The sequence below is a fragment of the Xyrauchen texanus genome, chromosome 27 (assembly GCF_025860055.1).
Source record: "Xyrauchen texanus isolate HMW12.3.18 chromosome 27, RBS_HiC_50CHRs, whole genome shotgun sequence".
Lineage (NCBI taxonomy): Eukaryota > Metazoa > Chordata > Actinopteri > Cypriniformes > Catostomidae > Xyrauchen > Xyrauchen texanus.
The window spans coordinates 28,832,101-28,856,455 of NC_068302.1; the positions used below are offsets into that span (position 1 = coordinate 28,832,101).

Sequence of the window (24,355 nt, forward strand, 5' to 3'; positions counted from 1 at the left end):
TAGATATCCAAATTTAGATTTCCACTAGTCAAAATGCTCATTCTTAATATCAACAATGGAATTATTAATTTTATTACATTTGCACTAGAAGCAACATTAATTCTTCATTTTAAAAAATTACACATATTTTATTTTAACTAGTTAAAAACAATTTATGATATCTGTAGCTTCATTTCACTAATAAAATTCCACAATGTCATTCATTCCTGTTCAAAAAACACAATTACAGATCTATAATTATATAATGTCTTTATAGTTTAAATTCCAATTTCACAAATCAGCTTTACATCTCACTACTAAACATATATAACTACATTGTTATTCATACAAATAGCCTATCCATTCCTGATAACAAATTAATTACAACTAGTGAAAATGTCATTTTTGCAGTGATGCACCAACAATGGAAGTGAATTGGGCCATTTTAATTTTTTTTATAAAATACTCACTTTTTTAAAAGTATAGCCACAAGACAAAAACGAACTGTGTGATAAAATCACTTACTAACTTTTTCTTTGTAAAGTTATAGCCAATCTTACAACTTAAATGCCATTGCGATGCAATGTCAACAAACCCTAAAATGTTATAAATTATAATTTAAACAACTTTTCAGCTCAAATAATACATGAGTTTTAACAGAACAATTAATTTAAGTGCTTTTATAAAATCATAAGCTTCACATGTCTGCCTTTTAACTTTCCAAAAGTTGGCCCCTGCACATGATTAAATATTGAAAAAGCTTTTGATACAAAGACAACCCACTGTACAAATCACCACAAAAGTTATGCATTCAACATATTGCAAAACATGCAACGTGCTTTGCAAATATTTCCCAAAAATGTAATTTAGGAGGAAAGTATATCATAGATAATAGAAATTAAGAATATTTTAAGAATAAAATATAACTATACAATTTATATTAAAAAAGAATTTGATCACACATGATTAGATACAACAATCAAGTTTAGTTGTATTAACATTTATCTCCAAACATTATGTATAAAAACACTTTCATTAATAATTAATAACAAATTGACCATAAGATATACACTCACTGAGCACTTTAATAGGAACATTTTGGTCCTAATAAAGTGCCTGATGTGGTCACTGCTGTTGTAGCCAATCTGCCTCAAGTTTCGACATGTTGTGCATTCTGAGATGCTATTCTGCTCAATACAAGTGTACAGAGTGGTTATCTGAGTTACTGTAGTCTTTGTCATCTTGAACCAGTCTGGCCATTCTCTGTTTACCTCTCTCAACAAGGAGTTTCTGTCCTCAGAACTGCCGGTCACTGGATTTTTTTTTTGTTTTTGGCACAGTTCTGAGTAAACTCTAAAACAGGGGTTCTCAACAGGGGGAACACCCCCCTCGGTGTTCAAAGGATGCCAGGGGGCCCAGAGAGCAAATTAGTGGAGAGGGGAGCATTAGGTTACAAATGGGGGGCGTTTATCAGTTCCTGATTGCATTAAAATGTTTATCTAGTCTCCATTATACAGATTGGTATGCATTTGTACCACAGTTCATCTGATTCTTAAGTCTAGCGACACATCTGAAGTATCTGGTTTAGCAGCATCAAATAGACAGGCGAAGTCACAACCTCCGCTAATGCACCTGCATGGCTCTTTAGATGGATATGGCTCGATGGACAGAGCAGTGCGAGCGCAAAGCAGGTGCGTTTTACTCACAGACTTGACTTGAGCTCTTAAATGCGCACCTCTGATGATTGCAGCGCTGTGAGAACCAGTAAGAAGCATGGCACGAGATGCGGAAACCATTTTAATTCAGCACAGAATTCTACAAGACCACCCTTGAATGTACTATAGTAACACTAACTGTACTTTAGGCAGAAATAGATTGATAATAAATATTGTCATATCACTACTTCAGCTCTATGAAATTAGTCATATGCTACTAAATACATTTTTGTTACAACTTTTTAATGTTTACAGTATATTTTGTATTAATTGTTTTTACATGTATAGAATAGGCCTACTGTTACAAAAATGCTTTTGTTTGTTTTGTAGAAATCATGTTATATCTAACCACAGTAGTAAAGAAGATCCATGCTTCCATGTGCTTACTATGGTCTTGTTACAAATACCACTGTTAAAACTTTGGTAAGGGAATGAAGTAGTTTCCCCATTCTGATGGTGGATGTGAACATTAACTGTAGCTCCTGACCAGTACCTGCATGATTTTATTAATTGCACTGCTGCCACATGATTGGCTGATTAGATAATTGCATTAAGAAGCAGGTGTAAAGGTCTTCCTAATAAAGGGCTCAGTGAGTGTAATTCTCCACTTTTTCTGAAAGTACTTATTAACTACAATGTTAAACAGAACTAATTTGTAACAACCCATGTGTGAGGAATGAATGACAATTAATTAATAGACTGACCCAAATATGCTAATTTAGGTCAGTTTTACAGGAGCCCAGCCTCTGCCTAATGGTAACACATGAATTATAAATAGTTTAAACACCCCAAAATGAGTTTTCAGTACTAAAATACCCATCACATGGGCTTTTGAGCACTGAAGATTTCTCAGTTTGTTTACTGAAAAAACCCACATGATCATCCATTGTGTTCCTAACCACAGGCAACTATTTTGTATTTGTCAAAACAAAACAAATGTTATACAAGATCGGCATGGTCCATGAAAGCAGCAGGGGAAGATTCATGCTGCCGCAAGGGATGTGGGAATGAGTCCACGGGAGGAAAGAGAAAAGGCTGAGTTTCAGGGGTTGATGCATAATGGTCCGGATGGCTCTTGCTGCGGTGAGCTGTGACATTGTCTCTCTTTTCAAATCGGCGTCCACAGATCTCACAGGGGAACTGGTAGGTGCTCTCAGCATTGTGTTTACGCATGTGCCAGTTCAGAGAGGCTTTTTGACGACAGGTAAATCCACACACCTCACACCTGAGATTAAGAAGTGAGGGGAGGGTCAGATCAAGAGTTTAAACCATAATCAGGGATAGTTCACACAAAAGTTAAAATTCTGCTGTCATATATGATGCTGACACAGCTCTTTTTCCATACAATGAAAGTGAATGGTGACGGAGGCTGTCAGTCTCTAACATTCTGTCCAATATCTCCTTTTGTGTTCCACTAAAGAAAAATTAATACAGCTTTGCAATGACATGAGGGTGAGTACATTTAAATTTTTGGGGTGAACTATCCCTTTAAATCAATGTTTTTTTTATCATGGAGTCACATAAGCTTGGCTATAAACAAAGGGTCCAGTGCATTTGTGTGCATGTGTGTGGGAGAGTGAGTGAAACTCATACTGCAGCGGTTTCTCTCCGGTGTGTATCCTGCGATGGATAATCAGGTTACTGCTGGTTCGGAATGCCCGGGCACAGAACTCACAGATATAGTCTCTCTGGTCTCACAGGCACAAATAACCATGCAAATCATTACACAAAAATGGTAAGATGTACATCCAACTGCTTATGAATAATTTACTCATAATACACTATTTGTATATATTAGATCCTGTAATTGCTGACCACTTGTACTGTAATAACCTTTTTGCCTTCACTATTTGTTTAATGTTCCTGTGACATATGAATTCAGTACTTTTAAAACTTGAAATATTCCTTATATCTTTCAATTAATTAATGTTCATTCATTCATTCATTAATGAGGTCATAAAAATGGCATGCACATAACTATAAAGGAATAAGCAAAACATGGTATATAGTATGTCACACTTCAGTCTACTTCCCAAAAATGTTTAATCCCAAATATTTAAATGCCTCATTTTAAACTGAACTGCCTCATGTTGAGGGAGGATGACATCAGACAGTGTCCAAAAACATAGTATTTGTATCTAAAATCAATGACATCTGTTGCAAAATAAATTATATATTTTATGGACAGAACACTTACTGCTGTGCAATTTTTCATGCTCTTTCAGATGCTTCTTAAAATTAAACGACTTGTTACATGTAGGGTGCGAGCAGGAGAAAGTCTTCTGCTGGAGGTGCTGGTACTTGACGTGATGCTGAGGAGAGTAACAGTTTGTGAAAAGCATAACTCCTATAACAGTAGTGATGAAAGTTTCCCATTACAACCTTAAAGCGATAGTTCACCCAAAAATTCTCTCATAATTTACTCACCATCATGCCATTCCAGATGTGTATGACTTTCTTTGTTCTGCTAAACACAAACTAAGAGTATCTCAGCTCTGTTGGTAATATCAATGCAAGTGAACGGTGGTCAGAAGAAATCTGAAGGTCCAAAAAGCAGATAAAAGCAGCATAAAAGTAATCCATAAAACATACATAGCTGAAATATTCTTCTAAAAATAATCTGGGATGGCATGAGGGTGAGTAAATGATGAGAGAATTTTCATTTTTGGGTGAAATATCCCTTTAAAGGTGCACTCGGAAAAAAAGTTGATTAAATGTTGAGATAGATGCAGCAGTTCTCAGTTACGATGTTGTTGTAAAAATGCACTATTTGCAGTCATGCGGGTTAAATTTATTCTCTGAGTGAAAGCATCCAATTACAGGTGATTACTGAGATGAAGTGAATAAAATGTAACTGTTCGTGTGATCTCAATAAAGCAGCTTTTCTTCTAAGACTGATATGACTAGAGTCTTCATCTCATGTGAGTGTATATCATTTTCAAAAATACTAATTGACTATTATGTTTTTCTGTTAAAAAGTATTCCAGTATTCTTGTTTGAGTAAAAAGTACAATTATTATTTAAGCTACAGTATATATATATATATATATATATATATATATATATATATATATTTCCTGACCACTGCAGAAAAATGGTCAGCACAGTCCTTCTCATGCAGAGTTGTCTAAATCCAAGATTAATGAATATGTCATGCAACGTGAACACTGGCTTCATTCTGCACTCACATTTAGATATTGCCGACTGGAGAAAATCTTATCGCAGCCCTCATACTCACAAGGCAAAATGACTTTGGGTGTTATTTTTCTGTGTACACATAGATCATTATAATGCAATATGAGGATGGATTATTAATTAATATTTTCATACAACTATTATAAATGCTATATTACAACACAAATACTTAGTAACACAAGAATAAAAAACCTTAGTAACGTGAAGGAGCTAACCTTTTTCTTTTGCCACCAATCTGAGAAATGTCATCCTTCAAAGATTGTGGGCTGGAAAGTAAAAAGTGGTACAAAACTTTAGGAATTCAATTTATTCGGAATCCTAAAAGGATAAACTCTTAAAACTATATACTTTAAAAATAATACTTGTTATTTTGAAGTGAGCCAGCCCTTTTGTTGACATTGTGTTTTTCAGTCTGATCTACTATCTCCTGGGTCCCTCTGTTGGTTAAATTCAACACTACAACTTCCTCACTGCTAACTCTAAGAGAGGAAGAGATGTCCTTAACTTAAAAATATGAATTAGGAGTTAAAGTGATAGTTTACCCAAATATGAAAATTCTGTCATCATTTACACACCCTCACGTCATTCCAAACCTTATCACTTTCTTTTTTCCGTGGAACACAAAAAATGTTAGGCAGAATGTTAGTCTCTGTCACCATTCACTGTCATGGAAAAAAGATGCAATGAGAGTGAATGGTGACTGAGACTAACAAACTGTCTATTTCTCCTACTGTGTTCCATATGGGTTTGGAACAACATGAGGGTTAGTATTCCTCTTTGGGTGAACTATCCCTTTAATTCAGTGATTCAATGAAAAGGAATGGAGTACATACTTATCAGAAGGGCTCTGGTTTTCAGTGCATTCACTGTGAAGATCATCTGTAGCCATCTCAGGACTGTGAGCTGGTGATCTGACCATGTGCAAAAATAATGTAGTGACATAAGCATCAATTCTTAACTCTCATAATTCTCATATAATGTGAACACATTATTACGCATATAATTAAACAACCAAACGGTTAAAGGTTAATAGATTACTCAAGCTCTGGAGGCGACAATGCTGAAATATCACTTCCTTCCGGTGGAACAGCATCCTGTGCAGTCTCAGTCACTGTAACACCTTAACACACAGTGGAAGTTTATCCTTGAACAACAAAAACAACATTCTTCTTTGACAAATTGTTTTTTACCTGAATTTGTGTTGTCTCCAGAGACTGCAGGACTAGCCTCACTTTTCTGTCCTGATTCATTCAGGGTAATGGCAGATTTTTCTGCTTGCCATCTCCTAGTTTTTACACAGCTGACCAAATCTTGTCTCACTAACTCTGCGACTGGCTCCTTCAACCGCTTTCTGCCTCGTTTTCCAGGACTCTTTGGACTGGAGGGAGGCAGATCTTTACTGTTGTCATTTTTCTTATTTTCAGAATTTGTTCCCTTCTTCACAAACTCTCTTTTGGTTGGTGACCATAAAAAGTGATGGTCGCCTTCACAGGTGCATTTCAGACAGATCTCCACTTTAGATGATTGACTGGCATCCTTAGGCTCAGTTTTGACCTGTTTCTCTCGCCTCCCTGTTCTGTTAGTGCTCTGATCTTGTCCTGCTCTGTTTGTGAATGTCCTGGATTGCAGGACAGGAAGAAGAGGGCACTTTTGTCCATGGCTGTGGACCAACAGTATAAGTTCCTGCAAAGATTCTGTGGTGGTTGGCAGGGTGTTTGTGATCTCTCCTTTTCTACCACCTGAAGAAGCCACAATCACATATAAAGCCTCAGACTGTACAGCATAGATATACTGTACAGACTATATATAAACACTGCATGCAGGTTGCAAGATGCAGTAACCAACAGATTTCAGGTTTTGATCAGCTCATTATTGCCAAATGTTATACAATACCAAAAACTTTTCAATCTAAGAGTCAATGTGAAATACATGTATTTGTTTTTTTATTAAATGGATAGTTCACCCAAAAAAAAAAAAAGATCTTATGCTTTAATCATCCCATTCCAAACCTATTTTCCTCGTTAGAACACTAAAGAAGACATTTTGAACGTTCACGCTGCTCTTGTCCACATAACGAATGAATACAGTGACCAAAGGCTGTCAAGCTCCTAAAATGACACAAAAGCAGTTTTAAAGGTGCACTCAGTAATCTCAGTAATAGAAGTATGTAGAAATATGGCTTACACTGACACCTAGTGGCCTGGATGCTGCATCATTCAAATACAGTTGTGTTCAGTTACTAATGCCATTGTATAAATTCACTATGCACAGTAAGATTAAGTGAGTAGTATTCAGCTGGTCATGTGATTCTAACATGACTGCCCCCATGAGGCGCCCCTGCTCCAAATAGAATAAAAGAGCTTTTATAAGGATACTGATACGATCATCTCACATGAGTGGTCAAGATTTTATAAATGTGAATCAAAGTAAAACTTTTTAAATGAGGAAAAAATTACTGAGTGCACCTTTATGTAGGAAGTTAGACTTCTGAGCCATAATTGTGAGGAATAGAGCAAAATGTATGTTGTTATTCCCTGAAAATCTTGCATTCTTTTTACATAGTGTTCTATTACAAAACATGCAAGAACAAATGGCATTTGGGATCAAATTACACTCCTTTCCCTCAGAGAGCAATTTAATGGCTTCAGAAGACTTGTATAGCGCACAAGTTTTATTGACCACCTTTATGGTACTTTTTTAGTGATGTCATACAGGTTTGGAATGGCATGAGGGAGAACTTGACAAAAATACTGAGTGCATATTTAAACTCAAGTTCATCTCAAGTTACCTGAGCATTTGAAACAACCTCTTGAGAAGTAGCTGTAAAACAAAAAGCAGATGTAACTGTCAGTTAGACCACATTTTATCTCTCATGCTTCATTGAATCTCACACCACCAAAAGACTTGGCTGTCTGCCAAAACCAAATACGTTTTAAACTACATATACCTAAAGATCATCGTTGTTTTTTCTGCCTAGATTCCCCTTTAAGCTCACTTATAATTTCTGTCTTTTCCCTGTATGATCTGGAACTGGATCAGTACAAATGTAAAAATGTAAGTCTCTGCTTCAAAGCCAGAATCAACAACTGCAGATGTAATTCAGCTAAAGTTCTACAGTGTACATCCAACAAACTGTCATCTAGCAGGTCTGAGGGTAACTGTATCCCTCTGCAGGACATGAAGACTGTTTTATACCTCTCGAGCAGATGCTGGGCCAGCTCTGAGTGCAAAGAGAAGCCCAGTTTCTCTTTCAGCTGAACCCAGCTCTGAAGGCACGAGCCCAGCCGCACGCGAGATTTACTCCTGCGTGCATCCAACTCCCTGCGCCGCTGACTGCGCACAGCATCTTTAGAGGATGGCATCACAGTGACAGGTGACACTCAAATAACACTGAGGATTGAGACAGAATTTGAGGGATTAAAATGCAGTAGGTTAAGCAGAAACAGAATGATAAACCTTGTCTCATCATAAAAGGTTTGTTTTAGCATTTAACACAAAAATAATTTATTTCATATATTTTAAAACACAGATATAGCTTTTTACTGCAGACTCTCTTGATTTCATTTGAAAATTTTTACATGGGTGGCGCAAACAGTCACATGACCAGAGTCATTAAATTCCACTTTGCTCCACTGAAAGATGATGTCTGTGTCAAAACTCCATAAAAGGAAGCAAATAAAACGTGTCAAAATACACATACAACTACCAAATTTTGTACAAGCAATATTTAAAAGGTCAATAATAGATTTATTTATACATTTATTAAGATTGCTCTGGCTCATATAAATCATACTCACAGGACAGGTAAACAGGACAAGTGTGACAAGACCTTGAATTGTCTTTTATAAACCATTATAAAATTTCAGATTTCAAATATTGTTACAATAAATGAAATATAAAAACATTTAATAAAAATTAAATACATACAATTAGTCATTTTCTTTTCACCACAATTACCGGTTTATACAAATATATAAAACGGTGTTACTTTATTGTTTGCAACTGTAAATAAATATTTGTATTATTTTATTTGTTGTATTATATTGTATTATCATTACTATTATTACACAAGAACACTGGGGCCAGGGGCAGACTGGACATAGGGAACACAGGGCGTTTTCCCAGTGGGCAATTGGGTAATTTGGGCCGGCCCGCTGCTGCGCAAGTACCGACTCGTCCTATGAATTTAATACATTTAGTAAGGGCAAAACAATACAATGACTTTTATTTTGAAATCATGTAATGATTTATATTTTGAAAATAAGGAATAGAAGAAAATAAGCCATGAAAAATATTATGTTGTGGCTATTTGAGTCTTTGAGGCTTACATTGTTTAAAGGATAGCAGAAACAATACTTGTCAACGCATATGGCTTTTCACTTTTTCTCAAGAATAATCTGGGGGAAAAATTAAAACACAGCAGATATAAAGATGCAACAAACTCACATAGAGTGAAAATATGAGCTATGAATTGTTTTATATATGAATTAATCTGAAAAATATCTGCAAAGCTCTACAATTTATGAGGTATGTTTATTATTACTCTTACATATATTTATATTTGTTTATATTTATATTTGTACAGTACTGTGCAAACGTTTTAGGCACTTGTGAAAAATTTAGCATAGTGAGAATTTATTTAAAAATAACCAAATCAATAGTTGTCATTCATCAATTAACGTCATATAAAAAGCTAAATCAATATTTGGTGTGACCACCTTTACTTTAAAAAAAAGACACAGTTCTTCTATCTATTTAGGCTCTCAATTGCTTGTGTCTCTTAATGCAATCCCAGATTGACTTGATGTTCTGTGGGGGCCATACCATCTGTTGCAGGGATCCCTGTTCTTCTATTCTACTTGCAAAAGTAATGTTTGGCAGTCTAAAATGTATATTTCCTATTGACACACTAAAGCTAAAGATATTAAAAAAAACAACTTGAGACAAATGATTTAGTGAAACATTTAATGTGCTTAATACTTTTGCACAGTACTGTATATATTCTGGGCAACTTTGTTTGTTTGTTTTTAACATTTACACAGTGTTGTAGGTAATTGACATGCAATTTTAAGCATTGTCATCAGTGTCCTGCTGTGTGACACTTTCTTCATCGAACTATTTGAAACAAAATTGTATGATCTTGTATACGTAGCAATAAACATATATAATATATTATTATTATACTTGTTGTTTCCACAACCTCATATTAAATAAGACAATAGTTTATTTGCACTTCTAGAAAAAAAATGAAAGGTGATTTAGATCTTTAAAAACTTTGAAGAAATGCTGACTTGTCACAGCAGCTAAAATACACACTTTCCCTTGAACTTTCATGTACATCTTAATCTAACATCCATTTGTTGGAAAAACAAAATCAGGCACGTTATATGTGTGAACCATAAAATGCTTATTTTAGTGCAAATCCACATTAAAGTTATGGTAATTTTTGCACCGGTGGAGCAAGTTTTCATGACTAGCAGTCAATGTAAATGTAATTGTTTTTTTTGTTTTTGTTTTTTCAACACAAAAATTTGAAATTGAGCCTGAAAATGAAATCAATGAGCCAGTGTGGTATGGTGTGTTGCGGGCCGCTCTGGGCCAGAAAGTCCACGGACACTTTTTTGTCCCAGTCTGCCCCTGCACTGATCTATCAAATACATGCTCACACTTAGTGGAAAATTTGGGGAGGATTAAAAGGGTTGATACATTTTACAGTAGTAAAAATAACTGTAGTAGCTATACTGTATAGTAAAAGGATAGTTCACCCCAAAATAAAACTTCTTTCAGTATTTGCTATCCCAGAAGTGTATGACTTTCTTTTACAGAACAAAAACAAAGATTTAAAAAAAAAAATAAATAAATAAAAATGTGGCCTTGATGTGATTTTCTGAACTTTTTTTTTTGTATGTTCTGCAAAAGAAAGAAAGTCATACACATCTGAGATGGCATGAGTGTGAGTAAATGATGAGAGGATTTTCATTTTTGGGTGAACTATACGAATTAACAGCCAACAAATTAAAGTAATAAAATGTATGGCTACGAATTAATAGACGTTGACTGCCGAACGATGTATTCTGAAGCCCCACAATAAATTAAAGGTAAATATAGATAAACAGATAAATACTGGCATACCTTGACCTTGAATTAGATCCTGTGTGTTTGCGGGGCCCACTCGCTGGAACTGTTGCCCTTTTAAGGGTGAGCAGCTATGGTTAATACATGACTAGAGCTCAGCTGTGTGTAAAGAGCACGAAAATCCTCTCGTTGAACGGTCAGCGTTTCGCTACAGAGAAAATTGTGAACTCTGTCTGAATTCATGTGCTCAAAGACATTTCGCTTAATATTTCTTCTAATCAAGAGCCAAGTGAGGTGCTTCCGATTCGGAAGTTTTTTGTCGCAGAAAAATATCGTCACGTCATAGATAGGAGCTATGGGAAGTGTAGTCTGACAGTAATCAAGTGCGGGGCCCTGAGGTTATGATCTATCTTGAATCATCAAGCAAGTGTAGTTAAATTTTTTACACATCTTGATACCTTTGTATGTAATATTTACAAGTATATAATAATTGTGTGTGTGTGTGTGTGTGTGTGTGTGTGTGTGTGTGTGTGTGTGTGTGTGTGTGTGTGTGTGTGAGCGTGTATTTATCACTTTGTGGGGACCAAATGTCCCCATAAGGATAGTAAAACCTGAAATGTTTGACCTTGTGGGGACATTTTGTCGGTCCCCATGAGGAAAACAGCTTATAAATCATACTAAATTATGTTTTTTGAAAATGTAAAAATGCAGAAAGTTTTATGTGAGGGTTAGGTTTAGGGGTAGGGTTAGGTTTAGGGGATAGAATATAAAGTTTGTACAGTATAAAAACCATTATGTCTATGGAAAGTCCCCATAAAACATGGAAACACAACATGTGTGTGTGTGTGTGTGTGTGTGTGTGTGTGTGTGTGTGTGTGTGTGTGTGTGTGTGTGTGTATTTGGTTGGTTTGCAAGGGAAAAAAAATAATTTACAATCTGGTAATTACAAGGGTATTATGCTATAAATGTAGTTTATGAGGATATTTCTAGTGTCCCCATAATTCTAATTGATTAAAAAAACATACTATACAATGTTTTATTGAAAATGTAAAAATGCAGAACATTTTTTGTGAGGGTTATGTTTAGGGGATGTAATCTATAGTTTGTACAGTTCCTCATACTCTGAAGATCCTCCAGGTACCCTTTGAAGGTGCCTTAAAGCCTTTCCCATAGTTATCGCAAAAACCATTGACCATCTTTAGAATTCTTGCAGGAACTTAAAGAAAGTTTCTCAAAGAGCTCAAAGGGTATATAGATGATCTCCAGAGGGTTCTGCCAGTGTGGCGGCTGAGGAACCCCAAATGGTGCCTTGAGTATCTTTTCATATTCACATTATACTGCTAATAAAATAAATGTATTTTAAGTAGATACACAGGCACCATTTGGGGTTCCTCAGCCGCCACACTGGCAGAACCCCAAATGGTGCCTTGAGCATCTTTTCATATTCACATTATACTGCTAATAAAATAAATGTATTTTAAGTAGATACACAGGCTGATCTTACATCTATTATGTAGCCTACATACCAACAGCCGAATCTCAGCCACAAAACACTCACAGTGTCCCTTTAGACAGGGAAACAAAATGTAGCAGGGAGAAAGTTCTGAGATCAGGACTGAAACAGCGAGAGCACAAAAAGGAAGCAGCATCAGTTCCACATGTGACTCAACCCACAGTTGCTTGTATCAGATCACCCACCCCAGCCCAACCAACACACGCTGACATATAACCTACAGTACTTACCTCACATCTCACTCTACACACCAGCATGGATGAACTTGGTGAGTTGTTCAACATTCTGTGTCATCACATTTAAAATGTCTAAATGAATGTGTCCCCGTGTATGTGATATGTTTATAACCGTAAAGATGTTTTCTTGGGGGGGGTTTCTGAAAATGAGAAGACAGATTGTTCTCATATCTTTACTTTGGTATATATTTTAGTGTATTTTCTAGCATTTTTGCTAAACATCTGGTAGTTTTTCTGACTGAAGGCTGACTTAGACAGGGACCTTAAAATGCAAACAGGTATTTGGTAGTACGAGAATGTTTGAGACATTCTCAAACATACTAATATTAAAACATACTGCCACACCTTCAATGTGACCACTTCATTATCATTGTGAAGCTGACATCTTAATCTAATAATTATACAGCATACATAAATAACACATTAATTAATATGTTTAAGTTTTAAATAAATAAAAAGTGTGTGTGTATTTTTTTTAACCAGGACATTCTAAAAGCAATAAAGAAGGGTGGTTTCTTTTCAAAAATGAACACATGTACGCACGCGCACACACACACACACACACACACACACACACACACACACACACACACACACACACACATGTTGTGTTTCCATGTTTTATGGGGACTTTCCATAGACATAATGGTTTTTATACTGTACAAACTTTATATTCTATCCCCTAAACCTAACCCTACCCCTAAACCTAACCCTCACAGAAAACTTTCTGCATTTTTACATTTTCAAAAACATAATTTAGTATGATTTATAAGCTGTTTTCCTCATGGGGACCGACAAAATGTCCCCACAAGGTCAAAAATTTTGGGTTTTACTATCCTTATGGGGACATTTGGTCCCCACAAAGTGATAAATACACGCTCACACACACACACACACACACACACACACACACACACACACACACACACACACACACACACACACACACACACACACATATATATACACAAAATATATCTATGTACAGAATTTGGTGTAAATAGAATGAAAAAGAGCTGCTCAAAGTAAATGTTGTGAAATCAAACTCTTGTGAAAAATTGAGAGCTCCCATTTTTCAGGGAACTCAGACAGAAGTGAGTCAGACCACCCATGTCTATATCAAGTGTCTTTTTCTGTGTCAGCAATAAAAAAGTGGTAAAAGTTTCAAATTAATGTGTTTGTTTGTCATGTACTGTCTTTTGCATCCGTTACGATGGCAGCAACTACGTGTTCTCACTTCCTCAGGAAATGAGACAGATTGCTAGCAAACTGTGGTTTTACCTTTACATAAATTCCTTGTAGAACATTACTCTGATTGCTAGTGTGCAAAAGTTTTTTTTTCTTGCATTGAATATTGTGTAAGTTTATGTAGGCTGTGTATGACATAGATTTCTCTGCAGCAGTTTAATATGTGTGATTTTGGTATTGCAGACATGCTTTTAGAGGAGCTGGCTAAGAACTCCTCAGAGACAGCAACTGTTCCTGCAGCAATTCCGCCTAAAACTCTCTCAGTAAGAACCTCAGTTAAAGGGGACAACACAACTCTGCATGGACAGGTAGGTCCCCTTCTGTCACCTACTTGACATTGTCTCGATGTAGTGACACTAGGGGTAGATCTTGAGAGCCCTAATCACATCAGATCTTTCAGAAAAGGCGTATGGAAATAGGCGAGTGTAACTTGCATGCCATTCCCCCGAACATACGGGTATAAAATGAAGTTGGAATGGAGGATTCATTCAGATTTTTTCTTTGGAGACAATTGGTTGTAATATCAGTGAGCTGAATACTACTGCTGTTCCATTCACCTCTATAGAAGTGTATGCTGTTGGATATATGGCGCATTCCATCGGCTTTCTCTCCTTCTGCTCACGCACAGCAGATTCGCCCCTGGGCGCTTCGACAGCGCTACTAAAGAGTATATTTTTCCTCGGAGGACAGCGGTTCCACAGAAACACTTTCAGAGGCTCCTGGAGCATAAGGCTTCCTCAGTGGAGGTCACGCCGATCGGGTTTGGTGCATATGAGACCGCTTCAGCACTGGCTTCAGACTCGAGTCCCGAGATGGGAATGGGGCCATGGCACACATCGCCAGCTATCATGCCACTCTGCCGCAACTCATTCAGCCATTGTACAGACCTTGCATTTCTATGGGCAGGAGTTCCCCTACTGCAAGTGTCCAGACGTGTTGTGGTCACCACAGACACCTCCAAACTGGGCTGGCGCACCGTGTGCAACGGGCATGCAGCCACCAGTTCCTGGTCAGGACCGCGACTGGGTTGGGACATCAACTGCCTAGAGTTGTTAGCTGTACCACTTGTCCTGCTATTGCCGTTGATCCAGGGCAAGAATGTGTTGGTCCGGTCCGACGACACAGCGACAGTAGCATATATAAATCACCAAGGCGGCGTCCACTCTCGTTGCATGTCGCAACTAGAGTCAGCAGTGGCTGAGGTCGATGCAGGCCACTCATATCCCAGGCAGCCTCAACGCTACAGTAGATGCACTGTCACGACAGGCAACGTTCAGCGGAGAGTGGAGTCTCCACCCCCAGGGGGTCCAGCTGATTTGAAGTAGATTTGGCAAAGCACAGGTAGACCTGTTCGCTTCTTGGGAATCCTCCAATTGCCCACTCTGGTATTCCCTGATGGGAGCCCTACTTGGGAGAGGCGTGCTTGCACACAGCTGGCCCTGGGGGCTGTGCAAATACGCATTCCCCTCAGTGAGCTTTCAGGGTCAGGGAGGACAAGGAACAAGCCACCCTCATGGCCCCATACTAGCCTACCCTGACTTGGTTCTCGGACCTCATGCTCCTCACGACAGCACCTCCCTGGCAGATTCCTCTGAGGAAGGACCTTAATGCTCAGGGATGGGCACAATCTCAAGCCAGAGCTCCCTCTATGAGTCAGCTTTATGCCCTGAAGTAATGCCTGTGTTTGAACTAGTGTTCTTCCCGAGGTGAAGACTCCCAGAGATGCACAGTTGTGTCAGTGCTTTACTTCCTGCAGGAGAGGTTGAAGGGGCAGCTGTCCCCCTCCACCGTGAAGGTATACATAGCTGCTATAGCCGCACACCAAGATGCAGTGGATGGTCCCTAGAGATATACGACCTGATCATCAGGTTCCTCAGAGGTGCCTGGAGGCTGAATCCTCCCAGGCCACGCATCTTCCCCTCATGGGATCTCTCCGTGGTCCACCTGGGCCTTCGGAGAGCCCCATTTGAGCCACTAGAGAGAAAGCCCTCTCCTTAAAGACGGCCCTCCTGATTGCGCTCACCTCCATCAAGAGGGTGGGGGACCTGCAAGCATTCTCTGTCAGCGACACTTTCCTGGAGTTCGGTCCAGTAGATTATCAAGGGATCTTGAGACCGAGAGTGGGCAATGTGCCCAAGTTTCCCATGACCACCTTCAGGGATCGGTTGGTGAACCTGCAAGCACTGCTCCAGGAGGAGGCAGACCCAGCCCTGTCGTTGCTGTGTCTGGTACGTGCTTTGCACGCCTACTTGGATTCCATGCAGAGCTTTAGATGCTCTGAGCAGCTCTTTGTCTGCTTTGGTGGACAGCGGAAAGGGAACGCCGTCTCCATACAAAGGGTTGTCCACTGGATCACGCTTTTACCCCCAGTTGAGTTCACCAAGTTGTGGATCCTAGATGTCCTTCCCGCCTAGCCCTATGGTTCGATACTCGGCGGAGGAGTTTGCAGCCAGCCCCACTACGGGGTCTAATATGCTCTGTACTGGGATAGGTGATCCACAGGTGCCGATTACTCCGGTAACCCCTGTGATGTATATTCCGTGGTACGGTCTCCCTGTCAGTGGACCTGCAACTCCCTTGGGCAGAGCTCTCTATGCCCCCAGTCACTGTGCTTGTAGAGTTCCCCCCCTTTTGTGGTGGAACCTACCACCGTGCCTCTTCCATGTACGGCTGCTGAGCTCATGTGTCGTATTGCCACATGTTGACCTACCCATTTGGGAAGGATGTGGTCTCCACAGGGTCTTTTCCCCCTAAAAAGGAAAGGAAAAGAACACCTTCCCCGATGCTTATTATAGCGTTAGTTGGCCCCAGCCGAATCTAATACTCTGTGGAGAGAAAACATAGTGAGAAAAGTCAACAGCTAGCACGGCCTGCTCCCATGCTACTTATGTCGCTTCTCCCCCTCAGGGATGTGGGGAGCTACATGACGTCTTTTGGGGCGTTGGGGGAGGTTCAAGTAACACGGTTCAGCTGTTGTGGCATTTTTTCCATAGGGATCCCTAGTTTCAATACATTGACACTACTTCGAGTGTGTGACATAAGGGGAATGTCTCGGTTACTGTCATAACCTCTGTTGCCTAATGGAGGGAACGAGACGTTGTGTCCCTCTTGCCACAATGCTGTACTAGCCGCTGAAATGGCCGGGACCGTGTCTCGGCTCCTCAGCACAAAACCTGAATGAATCCTGTATTCCAGCTCCCTTTTATACCCGTATGTCTGGGGGAGTAGCATGAAAATTCCACTCGCCAATTTTCATTGGCCTTTTCTCAAAGATCCGAGGTGATCGGGGCTCTCAAGATCGACGCCTAGTACATTGACACAACATCTCATTCCCTCCATCAGGGTCAATAACATTTCAAGCAGGTCAATTAATTTTTATTTGAAGTAAAATATCTAACTGGAAAAATTGGAAACATTTCTGAAAAACATTCAAAATCTAATTTTATAGTCATTTCAGACATACACCAGTAGTCAATATTTTGGAGTGGACACGGACCGTAAATACAATTCCGTAAAAGTTATGGTAAATTACTGGCAGCTGTGGTTGCCAGAAACATGCTGTAAAAAATATGGTTCATGGTTCAGGCTTTACGGAATGTATTTTGATGCCCGTATATTGCACGGCTCACTGTTTATATTATTTAGTGATATAAACTTAATGTACTATCCTTTTGGAACTATAAAAATCAGTTTTTTACTTTTAAATGTATTGTTAATCACCGTAGTAACTACAAAAGGCCACATGATGACGTAAAGTTCATTAAATGTGACCATTCCATGAGCAATAATTAATACACATGTAGAGACAGTGGACAGTGTTACTCACACAAACACAAAACACCACCAGGGTAACACATGTGACACTAAAGTAATGCAATAAACATTAAAACATAAAATATTATAGTTCACCCTAAAACATATTTTTTAATAATTTACTCACCCTCATGCCATCACAGATGTGTATACATTTTTTTCTTCTGCTGAACACAAACAAGGATATTTAGAAGAATGTTTCAGCTCTGTTGGTCCTTTAAATGCAAGTAAATGGTGGCCAGAAATCTGATGGTTCAAAAGGCATATAAAGACAGCATAAAAGTAATCCATATAACTCCAGTTGTTTAATTAATATCTTCAGAAGCAGTGTGATATGTATGGGTGAGAAACAGACACATTTTTAATACTTTTTTTTGCTATAAATCCACACCTTCACTTTCAGATTTGAAAGTGAAACTAAACAGGCACATGTGAATTTCAGTTGTGCACCCAATTATTGTTTTTCACCATAATTTTACCATAAAAGTACATGTATTCTCTCGTTAAACATAATTTCATTATTACCATTAATTAAACAGTAAAATTATAATTCTTACATTAATTTTTTTTTTGTTATATATATTTTACCATGAAGGTTTGTCTTGTTAAATATGTTAGCATTTTTAACTGTAAATTTTAGGGTAACTACCCATTAACCAATACATTTGTTTTTTACTGTAGCATTTTTACATTCTTTTACAGTTAAGATTACAGACATTTGTGCACCTACTTATAAATTCATTTCAATTTTATCCAGTTTAGAAAAATAGTAAAGTCCTTAAAAAAAATTTGAAATAGCACAAATGGAAGAATGGGAATTATGCAGTGACCAAAAAGGTAAACAAATATAAACTATTTTATGTTTTATATTCTTTAATGTAGCCACCATTTGCCTATAACAGCACTGTGCACTGGGCATTCTCATTCACCAAATTCATGAGTTGCCATGGGATGATTTCTCAACAATATTAAAGAAACTCTCAAGTATGATGGGCACTCTATTATAATTATTTTTATTTTAAAATTTTAGTTTTTCTAATGAAAATCATGTAAAGGTGCAATTTATACAGCATTTGTGTACAAAATGAATTTCAAGAGTTTAAGCAAAAGCCTTTTGATCAGGTTTTCAATATAATTCCAAACATAACTCCAGTAAAATATGTCCAAACTTTTGACTGGTAGTGTATAACTGTCTATTTAAGATAAAAGAATGATATATAATGCTTCTTTCCTCCCATCACAGACTGAGTCCTCGGGTCTTGTTTCTGGGCCAGATAAGGCATTTCAGGCCTACAGGTACATCCTTTTTATTATTATTATTTGTATTTGTATTAATGAACATTTTGGCATGCATGTTAATGTTAATGTCCTCTGAGTTGAACATTAAGTAGATAGTCCATTTCCTCCACTGCTCACTAAGTAGAGATATATTTTCTAGTGAGCTTCCGGCCCCTGTGGAGGCAGGATTGATGAGTCCCAACACAGCCACACGAGAGTTAGACTCCATCATGTATGAGCTATTAGGTCTTGATCTCGAGGTGAGTGAAACAGAAGAGATCCACATTAGTTAACTTATTCATGCACTAGGGCTGTGCACCATTCAGAATTAAATTATTGATGCCTTTTATTTTTATTATTATAATTTGTTTTATTGATTCCATTCAACCAATTAAATAGACATAACAGAAAAATGATATCCAATGATGTAATATTAAACCCTTCCCCCATTGATGCCTTTTTTAATTCTGTTTCACTTCCTGAATTTGAATTTAATGTGAACTGAAGTAGCAAACAGGATGCAAAATTGTAGAATTAAACTTTTTAGAATTAAAATGAATTGAAACTTAAAGAAGTTCATTTTCAACTTCTGTACAGTAAGTGTAGTTAATAATACATAAAATATAAAATCCCTTGTTTAATATAATATTTAATTATATTAAGCAAATTAACTTTCATTTTATGGACCATTGTAGAACAATGTTTTAATTTCTAGATTGTGTTAATTTACCACTACGTCTTCAAAATTGGAGCCAAACATATAGTTAAAAATAGTTAGAAATAACTCCATTGTGTCACTGTGTTGAATGTTTTTGAATTCAGTTTCGTAAATTACTGCTCTTGTCATTCAGATTCCAAATAACTGGCATGGACAAAACAATTACAACTGCAAATCATGAATTAAAAGGGAGCAAATTCTTAAATTCTGCATTTTGACAAACTTGCTCATGTGCTTGTCCTAACAAGTAGCACCAGAAGAGGACAGTATTAGCATATTAACTTTCCTGAATGCACACAGTCAATTATTTAAAAGAGATGTATTTAATGCATTATTTTGTAGATTCCAGAACAAATACCCCCATTAAGCCCACCTCCAGTTACTCCAAAGTCAATAAAGGACAAAAGAACAGAAGAAACTAAAGACAGTGATAGTGGAAAGCAAGCAGAGGAAAATGACAGTACTATGAACACACAGCACCTTCCTCTAACGAAAAAACAATCCAAGGGTGTGGATGCTATAGATGACCTGCTGGGCTCTCTTAGCTCAGACATGGAGAAAATGGGTGTCCGAACAGCTGCCAAGGGCCACTGTGCTTCTTGTGGCAAGTGCATAGCTGGGAAGGTATTATCAACAATAATTAACATTTATTTTTGTCATTTGTCTACCTACTGTAAGCAAAGATATTGTTCTCATCATATGCATGTTCCAAATCTCATACAGATGATCACAGCTCTGGGTCAGGTTTGGCACCCAGAACATTTTGTGTGTACGCTGTGCAGGGAGGAACTAGGTACGTGTGGTTTCTTTGAGAGAGATGGCAAGCCGTACTGCGAGAAAGACTACCAGGACCTCTTCTCCCCTCGCTGTGCTTACTGCAAAGGTCCCATTACTCAGGTGACCTGCCATTGCTGACTCTATTCCCACTGCAAAAGCCTCAGAGTTTTCTCAGACAGATGTGTTGAAAATGAGGCACATTTTCTCAACAGAAAGCACTAATGTATTCTCTGTTTGTGGCTGTAGTTTATAAATTCAAGATAAACCAAACACAAATACTTCCCAAAGCACTAAATTGCAGTTTCTTTAAACTATTTGACCAAACTAATTAGAGTCATATTTTATTTTGCTGTGTGGCATTTTGAACTCTTTCACTTCACAAAAGTTTATGACTTCCAGTCAGTGAAGCAGGTGATAATTTAGTGTGTTTGTTTTACTCAGAACATTCTTACAGCAATGGACCAAACATGGCACCCAGAACATTTCTTCTGCTCCCACTGTGGAGATCTATTTGGAACTGACGGTGAGACAGTTGCAGTTGTCCCAGTTAAAGGAATAGTACATACCAAAATTAAAATTCCTCATGCCATCCCAGATGTGTCTGACTTTCTTTCTTCTGCAGAACACAAACAAAGATTTTTAGAAGACTATCTCAGCTCTAAGGTCCATAAAATGCAATGTCAATGGTGATTAAAACTTTGATAATCCAAAAAGCACATAAATGCAGCATAAACATAATCCTTGTGTCTCCAGTGGTTTAATCCATGTCTTCTGAAGCGATACAATCGGTTACAAAATGTAGCTCCTATTTCACTATAAATCTTGACATCTGCAGTCTCCATGGCAATCATGACTTCAAGCTTGAATACACTTTTTAGCTCCATCTTGCGCTCTGCGCATGCATCAATCTTCAGGAAGTGTAATTGAGCTTGAAATCATGATCGTGCCTAGAGACCGCAATGGCAAGATGTACTGTAAAAAAGGAGTTATATTTTGGTCTGTTCTCACCCAAAACCAATTGGATCGCTTGAAAAGACATTGATTAAACCACTGGAATTTTATGGATTACATTTTGTGTTGTGTTTATGGGGATTTTGGAGCTTCAAAGATTTGGTCACCATTCACTTGCATTATATGGACCAACTGAGCCAAGACTTTTCTTCTAAAAATCTTTGCTTGTGTTCTGCAGAAGAAAGAAAGTAATATACATCTGGGATGCATGAGGGTGAGTAAATAATGACAATTTTCATTTTTGGGTGAAATATTCATTTAACCTAAGGAGCTGTTCACACCATTTGCATCCGTTCGTGCTGTTTTTCAATTGTTTTTCTAGGTAAACATGCGCCAGAAGGACATCTTTGACTGGTGTTCCGCTTCGCACTGTTTCTTTAAAGCATCTCACATAATACCGCTGCTTTTTTAAGATGCTGAAAAAACCCATATCAGTAAACCACAATTATGAATATTATGCATGTCCCCTTTAATGTCAATGGTGGTTAAGGCCCAATTTACAGGATCGTCCCGTATTTAAAGATGAAATTATGCATCCTGCATAGAATCAATACCTCACATATGTCAACTTTGTCAACTTTGAAGGTGACAACCCTTAATGCAAGCCAGTTTTCTTTTTCCTGTCTCTAGTGTTTTCACTTGCATCGGCAAAGGTTTTTAGTGGATTATGTGATGTTTAGCATATGAAATTAGTAAAAATTGCCAAATAAACATGTGGCTCCATAGTGCCACTATTTTACATAGTCACAATGACCATCTTGACAGTGCCCCACCTGTCTAAGTTTAAAGGTGCACTCAGTCATTTTTTCCTCAATAAAAAAGTTTAACTCCTACAGACATAGTAATTTTTCAATATATGTAGGAATTTCTGACCACTCACATTAAAATGAAGACTCCTAACCTTAACCTTATAAAAGGTGTATTATTCTACATGGAGAGGGTCCACACATGGGGGCTGCCATGTTAGAATCACATGACCAGCCGAATATTACTCGCACAATCTCAGTAACCGTCCTGTTATTGTACACTTTGACTGTGAATACTACATTTCTACAATGGCATCTGAAACTGAAAACTATTGATTTTAAATGATGCTGCATCCAAGCAGCTAGGTGTCAGTGCATGTCCAAGATGACACAAAGACAAAAGCTACTGAGTGCACCTTTAAAGAGTGGGTAGATTAAATTAAGCGATGGCCTGAGGTCAGATACTTTGAGATTATTAACTACTTTGAGTTGTTTTGAAAGCCAACAACTGCAACTCTTCTCCAACAAACACTTAAAATGGTGGTTGTTCTCCATCTGGATCGCTTGTTTTGGCAGATTTACATGGCTTCTTATGAAGACCTGAACCAGAAATCATTCCAGCAGCAATCAGAATCATCATGGCGCCACCCAGTGGTTGGTCAGGAAAATTGATTTGTGACCTAGGTCTAGCATTTTAACACATGAACGGTGTGAACATCCCCTAAAACAGTTTATAGTATCACCACGCTCATGCCCAGAACACCCCACATTTTCAACAGATTTGGTCTTCATTTCAGAGATGAGCATTTGTACTCAATGAACTTCTCTTGCCAGGGTTTCTGGAGAGAGATGGTAAACCATATTGCTCCAGTGATTTCTACCGCCTCTTTGCACCCAAATGCTCTGGCTGTGGAGAGGCAGTGAAGGAGAACTATCTGTCTGCAGCAAATGGAACCTGGCACCCTGACTGCTTTGTCTGTGCGGTGAGTGAGTTAGTGGCATGGAAGATTGTAATGCAATACAACAATGTGACTCACTCCTTATATATAAGGAATATGGAGTCAGTCAGTCTGTTCTTTTGTGGTCAGCTACAAAGATGAATTCTTCACCTGCTAATCTATCACTCCAGAAGTTATATGAATACCCTCATTCAATTTAAAGGGATAATTTAACCAAAAATGAACATTCTGTAAGCATTTGCACACCATCATGTTGTTCTAAACATATATGACTTTCGTCTGTGGAAAAAAAAGGAATAAATGTTAGTCACCATTTACTTTCACTGACTGGAAAAAAAGATGCAATTAAAGTGAATGGTGACTGAGGCATTGCGCCTAACATCTCCCTTTGTGTTCCACAAAGGAAAGAAAATCATACAGGTTTGGAATGGCATGAGGCTGAGTAAATTATGACACAATTATTATTTTTGGGATGTACTAACCCTTTAAATGTTCCTTTAATAATCATCATTCTTCTGCCTCTCTTTCTCTGCAGGACTGTCTAAAGCCTTTTACTGATGGTTGTTTCCTGGAGATGAATGGTCGGCCCCTCTGTTCCCTTCACTATCACTCTAGACAGGGCACTCTCTGTGGGACCTGTGGAGAGCCCATATCAGGTCGCTGCATCGCTGCCCTCGACCGCAAGTTTCACCCTGAGCACTTTGTGTGTGCGTTCTGTCTTCGCCAGCTGAGTCAGGGTGTGTTTAAGGAGCAAGCAGGGAAGCCATACTGTTCAGTATGTCACACAAAACTCTTTCTGTGAAAGAGGTGACATTCCACAAGCACCTTCTGTTCATACACACAGAGATTATTCACAAAGTGACAATTTTGTCTCAGCTTTGCAATTACAATGGAAGTTTTAGAAAAATAGTCATGCCTTTTTCTCTTTTTTTTTTTTTTTCATGAGAAACTATTTCAATGGGCCTTGTTAGTGGAGCATTTGAGAAAATGTAAGAATGGCAAATTCTAGAAAATGTCTCAATTATTTTCTTAAGTAAAATCATAAATGTATTTACTGTATTGATGTCTACACCCTGGCTGTTTTAATAAATG

General features: G+C 38.0%; 2 protein-coding genes across 4 annotated transcripts; one reads left to right on the plus strand and one right to left on the minus strand.

Moving 5' to 3' along the window:
• Nucleotides 1–244: 244 nt before the first annotated feature.
• Nucleotides 245–18,263, minus strand: znf692 (zinc finger protein 692). 3 transcript variants are annotated; one of them, XM_052094106.1, is made up of 12 exons: nucleotides 17,902–18,263; nucleotides 8,085–8,279; nucleotides 7,678–7,709; nucleotides 6,080–6,628; nucleotides 5,928–6,009; nucleotides 5,723–5,800; nucleotides 5,252–5,368; nucleotides 5,105–5,155; nucleotides 4,883–4,961; nucleotides 3,892–4,006; nucleotides 3,288–3,387; nucleotides 245–2,919 (listed from the first exon to the last, which is right to left on the minus strand). In XM_052094106.1, exons 2-12 carry the CDS (start codon nucleotides 8,249–8,251, stop codon nucleotides 2,634–2,636), a joined length of 1,656 nt encoding a protein of 551 aa, XP_051950066.1. In that variant the 5' UTR covers nucleotides 8,252–8,279; nucleotides 17,902–18,263; the 3' UTR covers nucleotides 245–2,633. The 3 variants fall into 3 exon arrangements, with proteins under 3 accessions (XP_051950066.1, XP_051950065.1, XP_051950067.1); XM_052094105.1 differs by lacking the exon at nucleotides 17,902–18,263 and adding an exon at nucleotides 11,022–11,275; XM_052094107.1 differs by lacking the exons at nucleotides 5,252–5,368; nucleotides 17,902–18,263 and adding an exon at nucleotides 11,022–11,275.
• On the plus strand, nucleotides 12,477–24,355 carry lpxn (leupaxin). The gene is made up of 9 exons (XM_052094111.1): nucleotides 12,477–12,745; nucleotides 14,145–14,269; nucleotides 19,018–19,070; nucleotides 19,213–19,312; nucleotides 20,113–20,394; nucleotides 20,494–20,667; nucleotides 20,989–21,070; nucleotides 23,139–23,287; nucleotides 23,799–24,355. Exons 1-9 carry the CDS (start codon nucleotides 12,733–12,735, stop codon nucleotides 24,063–24,065), a joined length of 1,245 nt encoding a protein of 414 aa, XP_051950071.1. The 5' UTR covers nucleotides 12,477–12,732; the 3' UTR covers nucleotides 24,066–24,355.